We start from the raw sequence: 25,035 nt of genomic DNA, 5'->3' as shown, positions 1-25,035 counted from the left end.
GTAAGAGATGATATGTTTATATGATTGATAAGACTGAACTAGATCAAAGGTAATTCAATAATCAAGATTGTGTTGCACCTTTAACCAATAGCCTAACCAATGAACAACTCTCAACCCTCCTGCTGTGTTCTGGTCGAATTGGACCGATTTACAAGTTTTCTCTCTGAAAAATATAGTTCATTTCATCTGATTGTCATAAGGTTCCATGACTTTGTCCACGCAGGGCATCTGAACACACCAAATACATTTTGATGATTTTCATAACATTTTGGGTGTTTTATTTAACTTTTGTACACCTGTGGTGTTCCTGGTCAATAATGACCGGTTATTAGAACTGAATGGGTGAGACTACAATTAGTGTATAAAATTTAATTCAGGCACATACCCATTCATCAGATATTGTAAGAGCTTTCATTGTCTGCTWATATGCCACCTTTATTTATCCCACGGTTCTGACTTGTACAGAGAGAACACTGTAAGAATGGCCCATGTTGTGGATTCTGTCGATGTACATTTCKAAAGTGCTGAACAAAAATATATATTTTTCAAAATGTTTTATATTTACCCCTTTTTCTCCCCAATTTCGTGGTATCCAGTTGGTAGTTACAGCCTTGTCTCATCGCTGRAACTCRCGTACGGACTAGGGAGAGGCTAAGGTCGAGTACCGTGCATCCTCCGAAACACAACCCAACCAAGCCGCACTGCTTCTTGACACAATGCCCACTTAAGCCGGAAGCCAGCCGCACAAATGTATCGGAGGAAACACAGTACACCTGGCGACCGTGTCAGCGTGCACTGCGCCCAGCCCGCCACAGGAGTCGCTAGTGCACGATGGGACAAGTACATCCCTGCCGGCCAAACCCTCTCCTTACCTGGAAGACGCTGGGCCAATTGTGCACCGCCCCATGGGTCTCCTGGTCGCGGCCGGCTGCGACAGAGCCTGGACTCAAACTCAGAATCTCGAGTGGCATAGCTGAACAAAAAGTTATATTGACCACGTCTGTCCTAGCTTGCTCATTAATGTCTTAATTGACATGCTAAAATCACCTCTGTTGCTGGCTCCAGAAAATAAAAAAAATGTCAGATCATGTATAATTACAAAAAATACTGGGTTCATAATCGTATCCAGAATATTGCCCATTTCTGTTATGATATTTGGTGTTTTCAGACTCCTCGGCACACCGCTAGTGTTGTTTGAAATTTCATTCTGTTTTGGTGGGATGGAGTTTTGACCTGCACTCTTAGAAAAAAGGGTTCCAAAAGGGTTCTTCGGCTGTCCCCATAGGAGAACCCTTTTTGGTTCAAAGTACAACCCATGTGTGTTCCATGTAGAACCCTCTGTAGAAAGAGTTCTACATGGAACCCAAAAGGTTCTACCTGGAACCAAAAGGGTTCTTCAAAGGGTTCTCCTATGGGGACAGCCGAAGAGCCCTTTAAGGTTCCATTTTTCTAAGAGTGTGCTTGGTGACATCACCAGGTGGTAAATTAGTTCATAAACTATTACGAAAGAGAGTACCAAACTTCTCTGACAATAACAGATCGTTTTCAGTTTCTACTCCCCACTCAGACGACTCTTAAACAGTCCTAGTACAATTCTTGCTGGAGAAATTGCTATTTTTGTTTCTTTTTTGACAATTTTAATTGAAAACAATCACAGTAAGGTACTTAATTGTTAGCCAGAAATGATTTGATATTGAGATAAAAATGGCTGCATTGGACCTTTAACCACCACATACAAAACATAACATTTTCCCTCCCTTGATATTGACTTCCCTCCGTCAGAGTCACAGAGCGGTGCGAGTGCGGAGCTTGATAGGAATCAATTCATATGAAAGGTAAGTTGAACACCTTCTGCAACGTGTTTTTGTTAAGTTGATTAACAGAATGTATAGCATGGATACTGAACATGAATATGACACTTTACGTAAGGTTATGTACCACTGAAATCTGGCTCACGTGAGTATGTGTCTGTATAGTTCCACTGCGGCCAGCAATTTAAGGTCTTTCCTGAAATCTGATAATGTGGTCTTCTTCTAATTTACAGTTCCATCTTCATCTAATATGTTTCAAATTTCACAATATGGCTATGGCGTTTTTGTGTTGGTGGTTTATTTTTTTGTGTTGGTGGTTTTTAAAGGATCCTCTTCCCAACCTGGTGAGTATAGACCAATGTGTAGACTAACTAACTAACTAGGCTAATGTATTGAAATGTCTCTTCTCACTCCAAATTCACAATATTCAAATCTTTTTTCTTCCCTGGATGTTGAGTAAGTCTTTGAAATAGAACACGTTTTGCGTATTACAGTATTACAGTATAAACAATGGATGTTTAGTCATGTTTATTGGTATTCCAATTACAAGTGATGCCATTTTGTGCTCAATTTGCTGAATTTTCTAGGTCTATTGTTGATTAACATGACAAATAAAATACCTATATATGCTGTAATGTGTTACTTTTTGACTGATATTACATTTGCATGTTCTATTTTTGATCTATTTCCTCATATACATTGACGACAGCTTTCATGATGGTGGACTATGTAACTTTTTGTAGTCCAGTGGTGTTCTTGGCAAACAATTTAGTACTTATTACTAAATTATTAAATACATTACATTAGTGTATATTGTCATTAGGACTGTTTCATAATTTAAAGATCATGAAAGTGTTTTTTGTGTTTAGTTTGTATTAAGCTGAAGAAACTTCAGTAAGTCATGGAATACTGTTCAGGGATCGCATCAACTGTTTGTTTCAGATTGTATATAGCTGTTTTGTAAAGAAGTCCCAAAGACAGTCTGCATCAATAAGTCAACTTGTGTGATAAATAAGTAAGTAGCCTACAAAAAATTCTAACAGTAGGTTCAACTAATTTTTAACTAGATTTATTTACCCTGTTTTTCTCGCAAGAGAAACAGGTACATGTGAAACTCATCTGTGCTAAATGTCTTGCCATGCTTTCAGGGCATGAATGCTTCTGCAACTTATCAAATTTCCAGTCTTACACGGATGTGTTCTTTAATAATGGAAATAAGTCACATCAGCAGTGCATCGATTTAGACTCAAGACAGGTGTCATTTTTCATTCACACGGACACAACCTGAAACTTCTGATTTTGTCGACTGGATTATCAGGTTTTGTTACAGCAAAGTGCCGTGTTCCCGACCTTGATGTCCAGCTGCTGAAAACACTATTACAAATCTGAGTAACAACATTTGCATTCATTTTTATTTAACTTTATTCAGGTTTTCTCAATGTTTCATAACAAACATGCGCCCAATTTGCCCGAAGAATCATGTGTAGATGATCTACGTCTTCTACTGTCATAACCAAAAAAGCATGTGGTTTTTACTCATCAGTGTAAGTTGGATTTGTGACAATTGCCTGGACTCTGTTCTTTACTACAGTTGCGTCATCAAACATCACGACATATGACTAACTGCAAAGAAAGGCTCTAACAAAAATGTGTGATCAATGGAACCTTTATAACATGAAAATCAGTCATAACTAGTCAGGCAACTACTATTGGAATTGAAAATGAAGTCACAACCAAAAACCCAATAAATTGCGAGAGAATGTGATTCTAAAAATTGGACATACTCATGCAAATAATATCCTGACTCTGTTGATGAATTTATCCGGAAAATGTAAGGAAAGGCAAAAACAATAATGAATGGTCAGCAGTTGCATTTCTGACAAAGTGAGTCCCTTATAATTTGAACTGAAAATCAGGGCCGGCCCTAGCCTTTTGGGGGCCCTAGCCTTTTGGAGGGACCTGACGCACCAATTGTGTTGGCTTTTGTCACTTATGCCTAGGGCCGGCCCTGACTGAAATGTATTTTTACTGTAATTTGAGCTATGTCAATGTCTGACTGAAAGCTAAACATATTTTCATGGATTCGTTTTGGGCTGGATTATTCATAACTGTGATTTTTTTTATTCCCTACAACAGCACATTTCACAACATTACCAAGCAGGGACCTCAGAAAGTGAACCTAGACAGCATCAAAGGCTCAGTGACATCACATAAGAAGAACAAATTGCTAAACTTTGGAATGGCTCTACCCTCCATCAATAATGTAAGCATCAACGAAATGGAGTGATGGAAAGAGAGYGAGGTCAAAAGCAAAATGGGGAGATAGTCAGTAATCACATGTATAACTCTTTCTCCATCTCCACCAGGCCATGTTGGAGGAGATGGATGACATTTGGTTGGAGATTCCTACTGAGGCTTTGAATGCTATTCTGGGAGACACTAAACAGGAAGTTAACCTGGGAGTATTTTGGTTTGAGAATGACAGCCTGTTCCCGGTAAAAAAACAGTAACAACTACAACATCTCAGAGATTTCTAATGAAACAGACCTGCAATCATAACACACAGACATATTACAGGACATCCTGATTTTAACAAAAGCACAGAAAAACATCTGTGGTACTTTCTCATTTAACTCCAGTTTGTGAATCATGTGACAACACATTGGTACCAACATACACTGATGGAGTGCACATTTGAATGAAGCCCTTAATCAAACTGCATCGTGACAGCCTGCTATGGAGAGTAGCTCTATTRGTACGACGGGGATTTGAGCACGTTGACAGTTTCCTAGAAAGACCCAACAACCACTTGTATCGCTGTCATCTATGTAAAGTTACAATGCTTACTGCCTGCCTGCTTTCCTACTTCATTCACTCATTGTCATTCTACTAGACTAGCCACCAGTTACACTATGCTCAAAATACACTACAACACAACTTGTGGACACAACTTCAGACAAAAGAGAACAAGTTCACTGAGAAATACGTTGTTGTTGTCAAACATCATGCCCAGTGCCTATAGAAAAAYATATCCTTTAAAGTATTTGGTTCTGAGGAGAATTGTGGTCCTCTCTGACATTTCTTATTGGCTTGTATCTTTAGAGAGAATATATATCCCCTCTTCTGATCCCTACTAGGTGGAGGAAAACAACACTGAGCTCCTAAACAGTCGAGTGGTATCCGTCGATGTGGGAGAGGACATCTCAGGCCTCAGTAACTATATGAAGATCACGTTCCGCTRCCAGAATGCATCAGTGGTTAGTGAGCAGTGCATATCTGCATCACAATCACCCGTCACCCTCTCTTTTTTWAAATATTTGTTATGTTTTTGTTCTGTCACCTGTCAAAAATCTATCAATCGCTTTACATCTCCYATAATTCATGTTTATGATATGGTGTGGATTGGATTGGAATAGGAGAAGGGTCTAATCAGGTTCTATTCTCTCTTATAGGAAAATAAATCACTAGCATGTGTGTTCTGGGATCTTGAAAATGGTASTATTATTTATTCACGAAACAAAAGAGTTTTATGAAGCACTACTACAACAAAATTATATATTGAAAATGTTTTGSTGTATCTCTTCACAGATACTGTTGCACATTGGAATTCCTCTGGATGTGTCACTGAGACAAAGGAAAATGAAACAGTGTGCTCTTGTAACCACCTTTCATTCTTCGCTGTACTTATGGTGAGAAATCATTTCTTAACCTAACTCTTAAAATTWGTTGTGACCTCACTTTAACATTATTTTGATCAATTGATTAAGGGCTTGATTCATATCGTATTACGGAAGATCTGCGGTATAGCACCACTGAGAGTTAAAGTGCAATGTTCCCACGTTCGCGGAGACTGCATTCACGCTAAGTGACTTGTATGTCCGCTCAATCGGAAATTACCTTTCATTTTAAATCGTGGACAGCACGATACGGATTCATTTAAACACAAAATGAAACACTTAACCAACGTGTGATCTAGCCACTGTGTGTTTTGTTGACGGCAGTCTCCGGGCAGTGMCTCCAGTGCCAGTCTGAGCTCCTCCTCTGTGTGGTTGCTGACGTTGTTGTCCAGGGTGGGCTGTGGAATATCCCTCTGTTTCCTGTGTCWGGCTCTCCTCATCCACCTCAGGTCAGATTATACCAACAACTAATACTTATGTTCACGACATGCAGATAACGAGCCACCACACACAATGCCATTCAAACAGAACATCCTCATTAGAAAAACACGTTTTGTGATTCAAAGTACCTTTTTACATCATCAGTTGTCACACAGTGCTTTTACAGAAACCTGACCCCAAAGAGGAAGRAGAAGAAACCTAGATATGAACTGCCATAACAATGAGCTTTGCTATGTTGTTGATTTTGACATTAGATTTCAATCTCTTCTTCCRCCAGACGGGGTAAATCTGATGATTCCCTGTGCATCCACATCCACCTGTGCGTGGCGCTTCTGTGCCTCAACCTAACCTTCCTCATCAACGACAGCCTAGSCTCTCTCAATGTCCATGGCCTGTGTGTTGCTACMGCAGCAGCCACCCACTACTCCCTGCTGTGCACCCTCACCTGGTTCTCCCTGGAAGGCTTCCACCTCTACCTGCTCATCATCCGGGTCTTCAACATCCACGTCAACAGATACCTCCTCAAACTGGGCCTGGTAGGATGGGGTGAGTGCAGTAATTCAATGGTGAGGACAAGTATGACTGGACTTGGCCTGATCAATGAGAAGTGAAACTGTTTCACCAAGCTGCACATGGTATTGTCCAGCTTGATCAGCTCCTAGCTGGAGGGATCTCTGGTTCTTTCCAACTTTCATCGCTTTAAGGAATCAATGCTYTCTCGTGGTGTTTGACTAAACGGGGAACCACGTCTCTTTCAGGAATACCTGGCATAGTAGTTATCATAATTGTTGCTTGTGGCAAATATGGAGAATACAGAATATACCAGCAAGAKGGTGGTGCTATTCAAATGTAAGTTATATCATGATATTTATAATGATGTGTTTTCAAATCACGAAAGACTCCCTTACTCTCTGTAAAACATTTACTGAATGTGTCCCTGTCTGTGTATGTATGTGATTGTGTCTGTGACTCTCTCCGTCCGTCCATCCGTAGGTGCTGGCTGACTGACTCTACTCTGACCACGGTGTCCTTCTCGTACTTCGTGCTGACATTCGCGGTGAACATGCTGTGCTTTGGGTCTGTGACAGTGAAGGTGGTGAGGGCCCACCGTCAGAGTCCTGTCCTGAGGGAGAGGGGTATGAACAGGGGGACAGTACTCAGTCTGCTGGGTCTGGCCTGGCTCCTGGGGGTCTCCTGGGGGGTCCTGCTCTTCCAGTTTGGTCCCCTYAYGGAGACAGCCTACTACATCTTCTGCACCATCAACTCTCTCCATGGTGAGATAAGATACAGCCCTTATTCTCATTCACATCAGGTACACACATACATACACAGTAGTCCTGTATACGGGAGCACAATCTCATGAAAAGTCAATGATAAAAAGCTCATCATGGTAGTTTAACTGCTGATAATGCAATAGTACATACACTACAGGTCAAGAGTTTTAGAACACCTACTCATTCAAGGGTTTTAAAAGCTGTCATCAAGGTCATCAAGGCAAAGGGTGGCTAATTGAAGAATCTCAAACATAAAATATATTTTGATTTGTTTAACACTTTTTTAGTTACTACATGATTCCATATGTGTTATTTCATAGTTTTGATGTCTTCACTATTATTCTACAATGTAGAAAATAGTAAAAATAAAGAAAAACCCTTGAATGAGTAGGTGTTACAAAACMTTTGACCGATAATGTAGATCTKMGGGWATGATGGATGCAAAACATATTTAAATTGGTGTAAGTAAAAGCATGCCTTTATAAAACACTGTAGGTAATGTCCTGGTTGTGGCATTGACACCAGATTAGCAAASRAGTCAAATAACGTTGTCTATGGTCAMGGKCCTACAGCTACAGCTACACTGTCTCACTATTGTATACAAACACAGACTTATCATCTTCCAAGAGCAGCTCTTGTAATTCAGTCAAAATGCTTATTACACCCTACAGGCCTCTTCCTCTTTCTACGCTATTGGGCTTTAACTCGGCCAGAGAAGGCATCTATCTCCATGGCAACCACTGTATCTTCTTGAACTGAGATGCAGCCAGTCCCCGACTAACACGGTTAAACCTTTTACTACTAATACCACTGCTTCCATTTTATTACCACAGAAGCACAATATTTAATATGTTGGATTATAACTTTCACTACAGGCAAACCTAAACATACATTATAAAGCGTAATTACAAAATTACAACTTGTTTCCAGGTTTGCACGTAAGCTTACTGTGCTKATAATACTTCTTTTTTTCCCAAAGTTGTGCTGTTTATTGCACTTTTTGTGCATTTTGTTGTATTTTGTGACATACCTTCCATGCATATTCAGTTTTGATGTGTATAGTCCTAGGCAAACAGGGAACAAATCTATGAGGTTCAAATGATTTTCTTCTCTGAAAATAATCAAATACGTTTGGATACCCAATCTATCACTCACCATCGTGCACGAGGGTAAGATGGAGTGGTCYACTGTGAATCGGTGCCTTTCTGTTTCTTTGATTGTTATCAAAAACCCTCTGAAAGATATGCCCTTTTTTAGTCCATCTAACATTTTGGAGAATTTTGAATTCCGCCTTTGGTTTTTGCAGAATAGGCATACAGTATATAYCCTCCTAGCCTATGGGTTACCTGAGAGAACATTAGGCCTACAAGTAGATAATACCTTAGCATAACACCATATTTGCAGGGATGGGAAATCAATGTTTAGAAATGAACATTTTTAGATTGTGTAAACTTTTTCTTTGTGTAAATAATTTATGTAAATAATAATTCCATAATAATTTGAAAGGGGGAGATGCKTCACAAGCCTCTCTGGGGTTTTCTACCTCTCCTGCACATGCTATTTTATGTTTTCCTTTTACCTTGTGATCATACTGTTTTGTATTTTCTTGTGTGCCACTTTTTTTTTTAAATAAATAGATAGCCTATAGGCCTACTGTGTCATTGATATTGAGGGGGTTCAATTGAAACCTATGACTACTTTCACCCTTCCCAACATCGAAATCATTATGTGGAAATATACTGCTYRCTTTTGGAAGACGAGGTAAAGSTTTAGTGTGAACAGAATAAAAGAATGAAGAAACCCAACCTGAGCAAAGAGGAGCTACAATCTCTGAAAAAGCTACAGTCAGAACCAACCATTGCAATTCGACAGGCGAATTTCAAACACAATTGATTGTTTCTGAAWTCAAAAGACAATTGTCAGACCAACAGGTCTACATGCCACTGCCCTCTGACCCCATTTCCACCTACAATGAACAGATCAAAGAGACATGGTTCGAAGGAGTCAATCATAACATCGTAGATGAAAAGCACGAGCATTTTTGTATGTCCCACACACCTGCACCCCCCTGTACTACATGGTGCCTAAGCGACACAAGAATCTGGACAACCCTCCGGGCAAACCCATTGTGTCAGGGATTTGGAGCAGAACTGAGAACATCTAACTTTGTCAACCATCACCTGAAACAAGAAAAAAAAAATATAACTCAAAGTCAGGTGACTGTAAAACTCTTGACTGACATTGATACCAGAACAGGTTTTCTTAGTCTATTTTGACATTCAATCTCTGTACACAGTCATTCATGGTTAACTAGGAATAGAATTTGAGCTTATGTGTTAGTTTATTCACTCAACTTTTTAAAACGCTTGCTGAGTAAAATTACAAATTCATGTTTGGCTTTGAAAGGCAACACTGTAAAAAAAAAAAAAYSCKAAWTWAAYGYYYAYSRRRTTTTTTTTTCAACCAAAGTTTATGATGTAAATGGTGTGTTATAGAAGGAAAGGGTCCAGACACTTTTTTGAGATTTCACTTGTTTTTGAGAAACTTAGGGAAAGATATGCAATAGGCTGACTAGCAATCATGCCACACATTAAATCATTCAAATCMGCACAATTTTCGAAATAAATCCTGAAGATKGAGGAATAGCTGATAGGCAGCGGAGAGGCCATGTGCGTCATTACGTATGCAAGAACAGTAAAGACACGCAGCTCAAAAAGCTCCCCTATTGATCTTGTTTAGGGATAATAAAAAMATCCTAAAYCATTACATTTGGATRAGTTGTGGGTCTACTCTGGGCATTATAGAAAGACACTGTAGCAGGCCAGTCTGTATTTTTGCTGATCTTCATTCTCCCGTCGACGTTCAGAAAGTATTTACACCTTTTGACTTATTTTACATTTTGTTGTGTTAAATCCTGAATTCAAAATGTATTAAATGTGGGGGGAAATTCACCCATCTACACACAATACCAAATAATGACAGAGTAAAAAAAAATATGTTTTTAGAACATTTTGAAAAAGAAAAAAAAWAWWAAATACAGAAATATCTAATTTACAAAGGGGTGCAAGATTGCTACACAATCTAACATGACCCATGGTCCTTCTAGCCATCTCTAAAGGAAAAATGGCCATAGTCATCTAGCTACAGTAGGTAAGAGATGATATGTTTATATGATTGATAAGACTGAACTAGATCAAAGGTAATTCAATAATCAAGATTGTGTTGCACCTTTAACCAATAGCCTTACAATGAACAACTCTCAACCCTCCTGCTGTGTTCCGGTCGAATTGGACCGATTTACAAGTTTTCTCTCTGAAAAATGTAGTTCATTTCATCTGATTGTCATAAGGTTCCATGACTTTGTCCACACAGGGCATCTGAACACACAAATACATTTGGATGATTTTCATAACATTTTGGGTGTTTTATTTAACTTTTGTACACCTGTGGTGTTCCTGGTCAAAAATGACCGGTTATTAGAACTGAATGGGTGAGACTACAATTAGTGTATAAAATTTAGTTCAGGCACATACCCATTCATCAGATGGACACACCTCTCCAAGACCCCCACATGCAATTGTGTTGAGCGTGCGCACACACACACACACACACACACACACACAACACACACAACACCTAAGTGGCACCACGACACCACCATCCATTACAGCAATCACCACTACACGACACAGACACCTCACTCCCCTTCTTGGCTTCCATGGCAACCCCCACAGGAACCTTTCCCCAGTAGAATCTTTCCCCCACGGGAACCACACCGGTTGGCATTCTCACAAACAATCACAACATTGTTTCAATAATATATAGAACTTTTCTCGCAGCTCTGGAATATAAAGCTTTTTCAAGGCCTTGCTCACAATTCATTCTGTGGCCAAATTATATACTATATGTGATATATACTATATATACTATAGGCTCTTGATCATATCTTTGATCATGACACTGGTGAGGAGGAGAGAGTCCTTGTTAAGCTTTGACACAAAGTAGTCTGTGATAAATAGCACAATATGTTTCATCTGAGTATTTGTTATAGTCAAAATAATCCATACATTATGCTTTTTTTTACTGAAAAACAAGTTGTATGAGCTCAGGTCAATGAGGCCTACAGGCCATAAATAGCAAATAGAAGTTCATAACTGGTCATGTTCACAAGAACTTAAGTTGATAAAAAGATCTAACACAACATTAGGTGATAATGTATGTATTATTATGAATTTATAATCAGCTATAAGCGGGCGGTCAGTTTGGACCGGGAACACACAATTAATGAACATGAAACGAACACAACAGGAGGGCTAAGACATCCTCTATTTCAAATTTCAGTCAGACCACCCAGCCAGCCCGAGCCGCCTGCACGCCCGACCCACACCAGTCTAGTCAATAACTAAACTCTTGCCCCAACACAATTTCCTTCCCACCTTTTATTCCTCCAGGGAAAGTTTTGGGGAAAAAAGTTTACAAAAAAAACTATTTTTGTCATACTGTATTCCACATACGACATTCAGACCTTATGAAAGTTTCCCAGTGTACCCTTAATGTTGTACTGAAACAAAGCTAGTGATACGTAACTTGACATTCCTGCCATCCATTGTGACATTGTGGGAGGATAAGCAACCTTCCAATTATTGGCAATGCGTTTCTTAGCCGCTATAAATGCTTCTGATAACAGTCTCCAGTATGAACATTTCAGTACAAATGAAAACAGGGAGAAGGGAGAATCTGTAGACATGCTAAGATAAAAGAACATCCTCCTTGCTGTCACGCCCTGACCTTAGAGATCCTTTTTATGTCTCTATTTTGGTTTGGTCAGGGCGTGAGTTGGGGTGGGTATTCTATGTTCTATGATTTGTATTTCTTTGTGTTTGGCCGGGTGTGGTTCTCAATCAGAGGCAGCTGTCTATCGTTGTCTCTGATTGAGAACCATACTTAGGRAGCCCTTTTTTCCACCTGTTTTGGTGGGAAGTTGACTTTGTTTAGGGCACATAGCCTTTAGCTTCACGATTTGTTTTTGTAGTGTTTATTGTTTTGTTCGGCGTCTTGTTAAATAAAGGAACATGTACGCTCACCACGCTGCACCTTGGTCCTCTTTTGTCGACAGCCGTGACACTTGCCAGAATTCAGCCAGCCTTCAGCCAGCCTTCACAAGACCATAACACATGCAAATAGAGGGATCCCAAAAAGTATTGGGACAGTGACCATTTTTGTTGTTTTGGATCTACTCCAACACTTTTGAAATTATACAATCACTATGAGGTTAAAGTGCAGACTGTCAGCTCTAATTTGAGGCCATATTCATCTGTATCAGGTTTAGAAATTACAGCACTCTTTGTACATACAGTCGTGGCCAAAAGTTTTGAGAGTGACACAAATATACATTTTTACAAAGTTTGCTGCTTCAGTATCTTTAGATATTTTTGTCAGATGTTACTATGGAAAACTGAAGTATAATTACAAGCATTTCATAAGTGTCAAAGGCTTTTATTGACAATTACATGAAGTTGATGCAAAGAGTCAAAATTTGAAGTGTTGACCCTTCTTTTTCAAGACCTCTGCAATCCGCCCTGGCATGCTGTCAAATAACTTCTGGGCCACATCCTGACTGATGGCAGCCCATTCGTGCATAATCAATGTCTGGAGTTTGTCCAAATTTTGGTTTTTTGTTTGTCCACCCGCCTCTTGAGGATTGACCACAATTTCTCAATGGGATTATGGTCTGGGTGAGTTTCCTGGCCATGGATCCAAAATATCGATGTTTTGTTCCCCGAGCCACTTAGTTATCACTTTTGCCTTATGGCAAGGTGCTCCATCATGCTGGAAAAGGCATTGTTCGTCACCAAACTGTTCCTGGATGGTTGGGAGAAGTTGCTCTCGGAGGATGTGTTGGTACCATTCTTTATTCATGGCTGTGTTCTCAGGCAAAATTGTGAGTGAGCCCACTGCCTTGGCTGAGAAGCAACCCCACACATGAATGGTCTCAGGATGCTTTACTGTTGGCATGACACAGGACTGATGGTAGCGCTCACCTTGTCTTCTCCGGACAAGATTTTTTTCCGGATGCACCAAACAATCGGAAAGGGGATTCCTCAGAGAAAATGACTTTACCCCAGTCCTCAGCAGTCCAATCCCTGTACCTTTTGCAGAATATCAGTCTGTCCCTGATGTTTTTCCTGGAGAGAAGTGGCTTCTTTTCTGCCCTTCTTGACACCAGGCCATCCTCCCTGAAGCCTTCTTCACAACAATTGAACCGCTCTCCTTGAAGTTCGCGAAGTTCACGATGCTCCGATAAATGGTTGATTTAGGTGCAATCGTACTGGGAGCAATATCATTGCCTGTGAAGCCCTTTTTGTGCAAAGCAATGATGACGGCACGTGTTTCCTTGCAGGTAACCATGGATGACAGAGGAAGAACATTGATTACAAGCACCAACCTCCTTTTGAAGCTTCCAGTCTGTTATTCGAACTCAATCCGCATGACAGAGTGATCTCCAGCCTTGTCCTCGTCAACACTCACACCTGTGTTAATGAGAGAATCACTGACATGATGTCAGCTGGTCCTTTTGTGGCAGGGCTGAAATGCAGTGGAAATGTTTTTAGGGGATTCAGTTCATTTGCATGGCAATGGGGGACTTTGCAATTAATTGCAATTCATCTGATCACTCTTCAAAACATTCTGGAGTATATGCAAATTGCCATCATACAAACTGAGGCAGCAGACTTTGTGAAAATTAATATTTGTGTCATTCTCAAAACTTTTGGCCACGACTGTAGTCCACTTAATTTAGGGGACCAAAAATATTGGGAAATTCACTTGTACACTACATGACCAAAAGTATGTGGACACCTGCTCTTCGAATATCTCATTTCAAAATCATGGGTATTAATATGGAGTTGGTCGCCTCTTTGCTGCTATAACAGCCTCCACTCTTCTGAGAAGGCTTTCCACTAGATGTTGGAACATTGCTGCAGGGACTTGCTTCCATTCAGCCACAAGAACACTAGTGAGGTCGAGCACTGATGTTGGGCGAATAGGCCTGGCTCGCATTTGGCGTTCCAATTCATCCCAAAAGTGTTCGATGATGTTGAGATCAGGGCTCTGTACAGGCCAGTCAAGTTTTTCCACACCAATCTCAACAAACCATTTCTGTATGGACCTCACTTTGTGCACAGGGGCATTGTCATGCTGAAACAGGAAAGGGCCTTCCCCAAACGTTTGCCACAAAGTCGGAATCACAGATTTATCAAGAATGTCATTGTATGCTGTGGTGTTAAGCTTTCCCTTCACTGGAATTAAGTGGCCAAGTCCGAACCATGAATAATTGCCCCAGACAATTATTCCTCATCCACCAAACTTTACAGTTGGCGCTATGCATTCGGGCAGGTAGCATTCTCCAGGCATCCACCAAACCCTGATTCATCCATCGGACTGCCAGATGGTAAAGCGTGATTCATCACTCCAGTGAACACGTTTCAATTGCTCCAGAGTCCAATGTCGGCAAACTTAACCCCACTCCTGGCGACACTTGGCATTGCTCATGGTTGTCTTAGGCTTGTGTGTGGCAGCTTGGCCATGGAAACCCATTTCATGAAGCTCCTGACAAACAGTTATTGAGCTGATGGTGCTTCCAGAGGCAGTTTGGAACTCAGGAGTGAGTGTTGCAACCGAGAACTGCACTCGGCTGTCCTGTTCTGTGAGCTTCTGTGGCCTACCACTTCGCGGCTGAGCCGTTGTTGCTCCTAGACGTTTCCACTTCACAATAACAGCTCTAGCAGGGTAGAAATTTGACGAACTGACTTGTTGGAAAGGTGGCCTATGACGGTCCTATGACGGTGCCACTTTGAAAGGAACTGAGCTTTTCAGTAAGGCCATTCTACTGCCAATGTTTGTCTATGGAGATTGCATGGCTGTGTGCTCGATTTTATACACCTGTCAGCAACGGGTGTGGCTGAAATAGCCTAATCAACTAATTTGAAGAGGTATCCACATACACTATATATAAAAGTATCTTAAACCGATGAAAGCTGAAGAGATCCAGGGACCCTTCCAGCTCAGGGCCGTAACTACGCTTAAAAAAACATAAACGCAACTTGTAAATTGTTGGTCCCATGTTTAATGAGCTGAAATAAAATTCCTAGACATTTTACATTGGCAGAAAAAGGTTAATTTTGTTTGTGAGCATTTCTCCTTTGCTAAAATAATCCATCCACCTGACACGTGTGGCATATCAACCAGCTAATTAAACCGCATGATCATTACACAGGTGCACCTTGTGCTGGGGACAATAAAAGGCCACTTTAAAATGTGCAGTGTGTTTATTTCTCTACCATTAGCCGCCTCCAATGTTGTGTTAGAGAATTTGGCAGTACGTCCAACCGGCCTCACAACCGCAGACCACGTGTAACCACGCCAGTCCAGGAACTCCACATCTGGCTTCTTCACCTGCGGGATCGTCTGAGACCAGCCACCCGGACAGCTGATGAAACTGAGGAGTACTTCTATCTGTAATAAAGCCCTTTTGTTGGGAAAAACTCATTCTGATTGGCCCCTGCCCAGTCATGTGAAATCCACAGATTTGCCTAATTTATTTATTTCAATTGACTGATTTCCTTATATGAACTGTAACGCAGTATATTTTTGTATAGCCACTGCGCATTATGTTTGAGTCGCAACAACAAGCAATTACATTTCTCCGTAAACGTATTCTCTTTTATCTGAAGATGTGTCCACATGTTGTGTTGTAGTGTCTTTTGAGCATAGTGTGACTGGTAGCTAGCCTAGTAGCAGATCTGCCCTTTAGCAATCTTCTCTGGTGTGTTTGTTGTCATGGCAAAAATATTGTGACAATGGATGAATGAATAAGTGGGAGAGCAGGCCAACGTTTGGGAAAGCTTTTTCAGTTTGATTATATAAACTTTAGGCAAGGATTTAAGGACTAATAAGTTCATTGAAAGTCTGTCGGAATTAATTTGCCGGTCAAGGATGGATTACTTCTTATTGTTGGAGTGACACAGCCTGCTGTTCGTTTGCAGCCGATAGGCTATTACTTTATAGGTTGTTTCCCTTCACGATAAACGCTACAAATGTCGGCTCAATCGGATATTACCTTAACATTTGAACCCGGATCTTCAGCAATACGGATTGAATCCAGCTGTAAAACCTAGATTCAGGGCTGGATTCAATTGGTATCGCCCAGGATTATCTGTCATAGCCTAGTTCGGTGATATAGATTGAATCCAGCCCTGAATCTAGCCCTAAACCAGGGGTTAAATTAAAATAAATATTTGATTATGTTCCTAAGTGTGGAAAAAATATTTAGAGAAACCTAATTTACAACTGAACAGCCATAGAATGTTGCAGTGTCATGTAAATGTATCATAATACAGAAACCTAAATCCCAACTCTCTAAATACATGGCTCTAGATATAGCAGTTTTGGATATGACGCAAAAAAATATTGGGATGTTTGTTCAACCCGTTTGCTGGGTTACAGGCATTGGGTCACTTAGTTGATCTTTGTAAGGAAAACAGCCCAAGGTTGGGTTGTTAATACTGGGTTATTGATGTTGGGTGATTGAGATTTGACCCAGTGGGTGGGTTAATTCTCCCACAAAATCAATCAATGAGGATTGTTGCAGCTGTGTAGCAAGTCTACCAGACAGTGCAGCCTGTGCTGAAGAGTGGAAATGCAATGGGCATGGTGTTGTGGCTGACCAAAAACTGTTAGTAAAAAGCTAGATAGGCTAAGATAGCTAATTACTAATTATCCATTCAGGTTAAATAGACCTAGCTATCATAATGACATATCTGTCGTTGACAATTTTAGACAATTTTAGCAAACAACCCCATGCCTGCTAGCTTGAGCTTGAGCCAACAAGCTATTTTCCTGTGTTGTGTGTGTGGTAGCAAAAATCTTAGGTTTTTGTTAAAGTTTGGCTAGCTGGCTATGTCAGTAACTGTAGAAAGCTTGTTTTCTGTAAGCCTAACATTACTGTGTTGTGCATTATTTCACACCAGGTAGGTAGCTAAATATTTTAGCCTAACGTTAGACCAGTTAGTTACGTATAGATTTTACTAAGCTAGCTAGGCCTATTCCCTGTCTGAGTTTATTTAACATGGTTGTAGCTAGTTGGCAAGCGTATTATTTATTACTCAGGCTTTTATGGTGGTTTAGTTTCTGTATGTTTACATTTTTGCCTAATTGTTTCTGAGTTAGCCAGCTAACGTTAGCTGGCTAGCTAGTCAGTCTGGATGCAGACAATTACTTTCGGCAGCTAACGTTACAGTGCATTCGGAAAGTATTTAGACCCCTTGACTTTTTCCCAAATTTGTTATGTTACAGCCTTATTATAAAATGGATTAAATAATTTTAATCATCAATCTACACACAATACCCCACAATGACAAAGCAAAAAGACCAGCACTGATATAGCTAAAAAATAAAATCACAACCATCACCAATGAAATGTTTTTATACTGTTTGACAGCATGTGATTGTGATGGCATTGAATGGAAATATAAAGATAATGACCTAACCTCTGTTGATAACTTGAACAGATAATGGAAAGGAAGAAACAGTATACCGTTGCCAGAAGTTGCATTCCATGGAAAAGTAAGTCCACTTATTAGGACTGACATATATTTTACTGCCGTTTGAGCCATGTCAATATTTGACTGACAACTTAACATATTTTCATGGCATCTTTTTTGGCATGATTTTTCTGAGCTGTGATTCTTTATTTCATTACAACAGCACATTTCACAACATTACATTTACATTTACATTACATTTAAGTCATTTAGCAGACGCTCTTATCCAGAGCGACTTACAAATTGGTGCATTCACCTTATGATATCCAGTGGAACAACCACTTTACAATAGTGCATCTAACTCTTTTAAAGGGGGGGGGGGGTTAGAAGGATTACTTTATCCTATCCTAGGTATTCCTTAAAGAGGTGGGGTTTCAGGTGTCTCCGGAAGGTGGTGATTGACTCCGCTGACCTGGCGTCGTGAGGGAGTTTGTTCCACCATTGGGGTGCCAGAGCAGCGAACAGTTTTGAGTGGGCTGAGCGGGAACTGTACTTCCTCAGAGGTAGGGAGGCGAGCAGGCCAGAGGTGGATGAACGCAGTGCCCTTGTTTGGGTGTAGGGCCTGATCAGAGCCTGAAGGTACGGAGGTGCCGTTCCCCTCACAGCTCCGTAGGCAAGCACCATGGTCTTGTAGCGGATGCGAGCTTCAACTGGAAGCCAGTGGAGAGAGCGGAGGAGCGGGGTGACGTGAGAGAACTTGGGAAAGTTGAACACCAGACGGGCTGCGGCGTTCTGGATGAGTTGTAGGGGTTTAATGGCACAGGCAGGGAGCCCAGCCAACAGCGAGTTGCAGTAATCCAGACGGGAGATGACAAGTGCCTGGATTAGGACCTGCGCCGCTTCCTGCGTGAGGCAGGGTCGTACTCTGCGAATGTTGTAGAGCATGAACCTACAGGAACGGGTCACCGCCTTACCAAGCTTACGCCTTACCAATTACCAAGCAGGGACCTCAGAAAGTGATCCTAGACAGCATCAAAGGCTCAATTTGCTAGACTTTAGAATGGCTCTACCCTCCACCAATAATGTAAGCAACGAATGAGAGGGACGAAATGGGGACATAGTCAGTAATCACATGTATAACTCTTTCTTCATCTATACCAGGCCACGTTGGAGGAGATGGATGACATTGGGTTGGAGATTCTTACTGAGGCCTTACATGCTGTCATGACGTTGGCCTGGGGGTAGGTTTATGACAGTCATAAATACCTCTACCCCCCTTTTTCCTTTCTCTACCTTACTGATGTGACATTTGAAAATCCCTTGGTTAACATAGAGATTCTGGGAACATCAGAAGGTGGGGGGAAATGAACCATATTTTGGTCATCTGGCCAGTTGAACATATGCGTTGATACTTAATGAATATGATGTCAGTTCGGTTGTCATCTGAGACATTCTCATCAATAATAGGATGACATAAACTCTAATGTGTAGACTTTCCACTGTAGAGTTTATCAGATTCACATGGAATTGTTGGGCAATTTAAATGTTTGAATATAAAATTATTGGTGAAAAGATTAAATGTAATTTTAGCTTCCAAATGAGAGATGTGGGTTTTCATTATAAAACTATGAAAACACACCCTTCTCCCTCCACTATATAAATCCTTGACGAAAATGTAACCTCCTGTTCCGGGTACATTAGGATGACGATCCGATGTCAGAATGGTTCAGATAATAACTACAGAACGAAGCCAACCTCAGCATGAGCTTTGGTTGCGAATGTTATTAACTTTGAACTCTTATTCACTACAGAAGTGATACCGCCTAGCTGTTGAGTTAGCAACAGCAGCTGCAAATGTGGGCTAGGAAAGAACAGACAGAGTATCCCGTCTACAACGACGTTACTACAACGTATCCAATTTACCAGCAGAGACATTCTTCAATGTCATGTTGAGCAACATGGCCTTCCATCTACCACCAACCTACCGAAGCGCAGCTCAGAGTAAATATTTATTGCATTTTCCTTTTCCAAATGGGCGGTAATTTAGAATGCATAAGATACTGTATTTACGATAGCATGGCTTCTCCCTTTGTTCCTCAAGTCTTCCCGCTCTTTCACTCAAACCCAGACCCTTTTCTTTTGTGTAACAAGCTGTCATATCTGTTCCGCCCGCTAGGGACGTTTTCCTTTATGACGTCATTTGTAATCAAGGTATGATTCATTCTGTGTATATGTCATTCTGTGTGATTAGTTAAGTATTTAGTAAATAAATAATTAAACCCAATTTTGTATTGCTGATTCAACTTGTTAGCCAGGGTTTGTGAAGAACCAATAATTTACAACTTTCAAATGAGACTGAAATAAGGTGACGATTAATATTGACCGCTATTGATGTAAAATATTACTAGGTCTTTAAGAGTTTATTCGGAAGATAACAGCTATATAAATATTATTTTGTGGTGCCCCGACTTTCTAGTTAATTACATTTACATGATTAGCTCAATCAGGTAATATTAATTACGGAGAAAGGATTTTATAGAATAGCATGTCATATCACTTAATCAGGCATAGCCAAAGACACGACAATGCTTTCCTGGGAGACACGGCAGAAGACATTAACCTGGGAGTATTTTGGTTTGAGCATGACAGCATGTTCCACGTAAAACAACAGTAACAACCACAACATCTCAGAGATTACTACTGAAACGGTCCTGCACTCATAACACATTTACATATTTCAGGACATCCTCATTTTATGCAAAGCACAGAAAAACATCTGTGGTACTTCCTAATTTTAACTCCAGTAATGTGAATCATGTAGTGACAACAGATTGGTATTGTAACGCTRGTCGTTGGAATGAGAAGAGGAGGACCAATGCGCAGCGTGGTAAGTGTCCATATTGATAATTTATTATCATGAACACAAAACAACGAGAACGAAACAGTCCTGAACGGTGAATACAAAAAACACTGAACAGAAAATAATCACCCACAAAACACAATGAAAAACAGGCTACCTTAATATGGCTCCCAATCAGAGACCACGACTGACACCTGCCTCTGATTGAGAACCATACTAGGCCAAACACATAGAAACAGACAACCTAGACATACAACATAGAATGCCCACCAACATCACACCCTGACCAAACAAAACATAGAAACATACAAAGCAAACTATGGTCAGGGCGTGACAGGTATAAACATACATTGATGTTATCAGTGCACATTTGAATGAAGCCTAAACTGCACGGTGACAGGCTGCTATGGAAAGTAGATCTATTTGCATGAATGGGAATTGGGCATGCTGACCGTTTCATGGAAAGAACCAACAACCCCTTCTATCTCTGTCATCTATGTAAAGTTACAATGTAAATGTCTGTTCTTTCTTCGTATCCTTGACTAGGTGGAGGAGAACGATAATGAGCTCCTAAACAGCCGAGTGGTGGCCATCGATGACGGAGAGGACATCTCAGTCCTCACTAACCATATAAAGGTCAAGTTCCTCTTCCAGAATGCATCACTGGTTAGTGAGCAGTGCATATTCACATCCCAATCAACCGTCAGTCTTGTTTTAATTTATTTTTGTATTATTATTATTATTATTACTATTATTTTCCTGTCTGCAATCCAAAAATGTCTTTACAGCCTCAATAATTCATGTTCACATGTACATTTTGTGGTGTGAATAGGACAGTGACTAATATATTCTCTGATAGGAAAACAAATCACTTACGTGTGTTCTGGGATGTTGAAAATGGAAGTGTTATTTATTCACGAAACAAGAGTTTTATGAAGCACTATACAACAAAAGGATATGTGAAAAATGTTTTGCTGTATCTCTTTGTTTCACAGATACTGTTGCACATTGCAATTCCTCTGGATGTGTCACTGAGACAAAGGAAAATGAAACGGTATGCTCTTGTATCCACCTTTCATTCTTCACAGTACTTATGGTGAGAAATCATTTCTTAACCTAACTCCTTAAAAATATGTTTTGACCTCACGTTATAATACTTTTGATCAATTAAATTAAACACTCTATCAAAGCGTGATCTAGCCACTGTGTTTTGTTGACGGCAGTGGCTCCAGTGCCAGTCTGAGCTCCTCCTCTGTGTGGTTGCTGACGTTGTTGTCCAGGGTGGGCTGTGGAATATCCCTCTGTTTCCTGTGTCTGGCTCTCCTCATCCACCTCAGGTCAGATTATACCAACAACTAATACTTATGTTCACGACATGCAGATAACGAGCCACCACACACAATGCCATTCAAAAAGAACATCCTCATTAGGAAAACACGTTTTGTGATTCAAAGTACCTTTTTACATCATCAGTTGTCACACAGTGCTTTTACAGAAACCTGACCCCAAAGAGGAAGCAGAAGAAACCTAGATATGAACTGCCATAACAATGAGATGTACTATGTTGTTGATTTTGACATTAGATTTAATCATAACTTCTTCCCCCAGAAGGGGTAAATCTGATGATTCCCTGTGCATCCACATCCACCTGTGCGTGGCGCTTCTGTGCCTCAACCTAACCTTCCTCATCAACGACAGCCTAGCCTCTCTCGATGTCCATGGCCTTTGTGTTGCTACTGCAGCAGCCACCCACTACTCCCTGCTGTGCACCCTCACCTGGTTCTCCCTGGAAGGCTTCCACCTCTATCTGCTCATCATCTGGGTTTTCAACATCCATCCAGATAACTCCTCAAACTCGGCCTGGTAGGATGGGGTGTTTGACTCTGGGGCAATTAAATGAAAATGTTCCTAATCTCTTTTAGGAATACCTGGCGTAGTAGTTACCATAATTGTTGCTTGTGGCAAATATGGAGAATACAGAATATACCAGCAAGACGGTGGTGCTCTTAAAATGAAAGTAATATCATGATAAATCTATGTGTTTTCATATTACKAWTGACTCCCTTTCTCTCTGTAAAAAAAACTGACTGACTGTGTCCATGTCTGTTTATGTATGTGACTGTGTCTATGCCTCTCCCCTTCTCTTTCTCCCTCCCTGTCCGTCCGTCCGTCCGTCTGTCTGTCGGTAGGTAGGTAGGTAGGTAGGTGCTGGCTCTGACCACGGTGTCCTTCTCGTACTTCATGCTGACATTCGTGGTGAACATGCTGTGCTTTGGGTCTGTGACAGTGAAGGTGATGAGGGCCCACCGTCAGAGTCCTGTCCTGAGGGAGAYGGGTATGAGCAGGGGGACATTACTCAGTCTGCTGGGTCTGGCCTGGCTCCTGGGGGTCTCCTYGGGTCTCATGCTCTTCCAGTTTGGCCCCCTGGAGACAGCCTTCTGCATCTTCTGCTCTGTCAAATCTCTCCATGGTGAGTTAAGATACAGCCCTTATTCTCATTCATATTTACATTTACATATCAGGTACACACATACATAAACAGCAGTCCTGTGTACGGGAGCACAATCCCATGTAAATTCAAGGATAAAAGCTCATCATGATAATTGAATGTCTCTATTTAATTAGTGTTTTGCTATTAATGTAATTGTACYTAGATCTAGTAAGTAAAGGCATGCCATTATAAAACACTGTAGGTAATGTCCTGTTGTGGCATTGATACCAGATTAACAACCCAGTCTGATACTGTGGTCTATGGTCAGGAGCTTGGGTATATTACACCACTGGGTGTCACTATTGTATACAAAGACAGACTTATCATCTTTCAAGAGCAGCTCTTGTAATTCAGTCAACATGCTTAGAAAAAGGGTTAGGGCTAGCTAAAATGCTCTCCTAACCTGCTACGAAAAGTCACTTCTATCTAGTCAAAACCGCTTATTACAACCTACAGGCCTCTTCCTGTTTCTACGGTAGTGGGCCTTAACTCGACCAGAATAGGCATCTATCTCCACGGTAACCACTGAAGTGTGTTCAACCCCGAGATGCATCCAGTTGAAGCACAAAAAAAAAAAAAAAAGTGCTTCCAGGTTTGCTTGTAAGATTAGGGCCAGATTCAATGAGTTCTGACAACTGCAGAGCAGTTTTATTTTTATTTAGGCAATGTCGGAGGTGTAACTGCATTGTTGTCAAATCAGCAAACAGAGATGTCAAATCAGCAAACAGAGATGTCAAATCAGCAAACAGCTCCTGGCTTTATACCTCTTGCGGACATTGCCATTGGATGTCCTGAGTCGCATTAATAATAATACTATAGCGGCCCGCACAGACAGCTGTGTGTTATGAGTTATGCTGTTTGTTTGTTGTGTTGGTTGTCTGGACATTTGTTCATTTATGATCTTGCCAGGTCATTACATTGGTATCAGAAGTAAAAACGTAGATAAATATTAGCTAGCTGACTACCATGGCTAGCAAACGTTGCGTGGAGAACGGAGGTCGAAAATGCTTTGAGGGAATCCGAAAGTGAAGGAGGCAGGGGACGATTATGGCCAAGGAGGTGCATGTGCATTGACTCGGAGGATCTTGCAGAGGAGATTGCCAGGGCATGGGAGGACAGAGGCCGTTTGAGGGAGAGTGCTAGAAGGATGGCGGCTGAAGCGGGCATAAATGCTTTGTCAACTGTGCTTCGCGCAGATTCTGGGGGGCGGACCGAAGGGTTGACGTCGACGCTGCGTGACGAGAAGGCTGGAGCTCAGGATGTAAACAAACATGGCGGCGCCCAYTCCCCGACTGCATCTGTATCTGTTAAGTAGAGATCGACCGATTATGATTTTTCAACGCCGATACCGATTATTGGAGGACCAAACAAAGCCGATACCGATTTTTWAAAATGTATTTATTTATTTGTAATAATGACAATTACAACAATACTGAATTAACACTTATTTTAACTTAATATAATACATCAATAAAATCAATTTAGCCTCAAATAAATAATGAAACATGTTCAATTTGGTTTAAATAATGCAAAAACAAAGTGTTGGAGAAGAAAGTAAAAGTGCAATATGTGCCATGTAAGAAAGGCTAACGTTTTAAGTTCCCTTGCTCAGAAACATTGAGGAAACATGTGGAAAGCTGGTGGTTTCCTTTTAAACATTGAGTCTTCAATATTCCCAGGTAAGAAGTTTTAGGTGTAGTTATTATAGGAATTATAGACTATTCTCTTCTATACCATTTGTATTTTCCATTAACAACTTTGACTATTTGAATGTTCTTATAAGGCACTTTAGTATGCCAGTGTGAACAGTTATAAGCGTCCATTCCTCTCCTCGCTCTACCTGGCTCGAACGGAAACACATCGGACAACAGCCACCCTCGAAGCCAGCGTTACCATGCAGAGCAAAGGGGAAAACTACTCCAAGTCTCAGAGCGGTGGGG

The 25,035-nt window shown here is 40.8% G+C and overlaps 1 protein-coding gene and 1 pseudogene across 1 annotated transcript; both read left to right on the top strand.

The window, feature by feature from the left end:
- Positions 1 to 3,903: 3,903 nt before the first annotated feature.
- Positions 3,904 to 8,853, top strand: LOC111973692 (adhesion G protein-coupled receptor G3). The gene is made up of 10 exons (XM_024001073.3): positions 3,904 to 4,074; positions 4,178 to 4,306; positions 4,949 to 5,068; positions 5,264 to 5,306; positions 5,400 to 5,500; positions 5,813 to 5,937; positions 6,207 to 6,475; positions 6,688 to 6,778; positions 6,923 to 7,203; positions 7,875 to 8,853. The coding sequence occupies exons 1-10, from the start codon at positions 4,051 to 4,053 to the stop codon at positions 7,955 to 7,957; spliced, it is 1,266 nt and encodes a 421-aa protein (XP_023856841.1). The 5' UTR covers positions 3,904 to 4,050; the 3' UTR covers positions 7,958 to 8,853.
- An 11,436-nt stretch (positions 8,854 to 20,289) lies between these two features.
- Positions 20,290 to 23,598, top strand: LOC139028870 (adhesion G protein-coupled receptor G3-like; annotated as a pseudogene).
- Positions 23,599 to 25,035: the final 1,437 nt, after the last annotated feature.

Source organism: Salvelinus sp. IW2-2015, linkage group LG15 (genome assembly GCF_002910315.2).
Source record: "Salvelinus sp. IW2-2015 linkage group LG15, ASM291031v2, whole genome shotgun sequence".
In the NCBI taxonomy this organism is placed as follows: domain Eukaryota; kingdom Metazoa; phylum Chordata; class Actinopteri; order Salmoniformes; family Salmonidae; genus Salvelinus; species Salvelinus sp. IW2-2015.
Note: the sequence above shows the minus strand (reverse complement) of the source record. Positions and strands in the feature narration are given on the sequence as shown.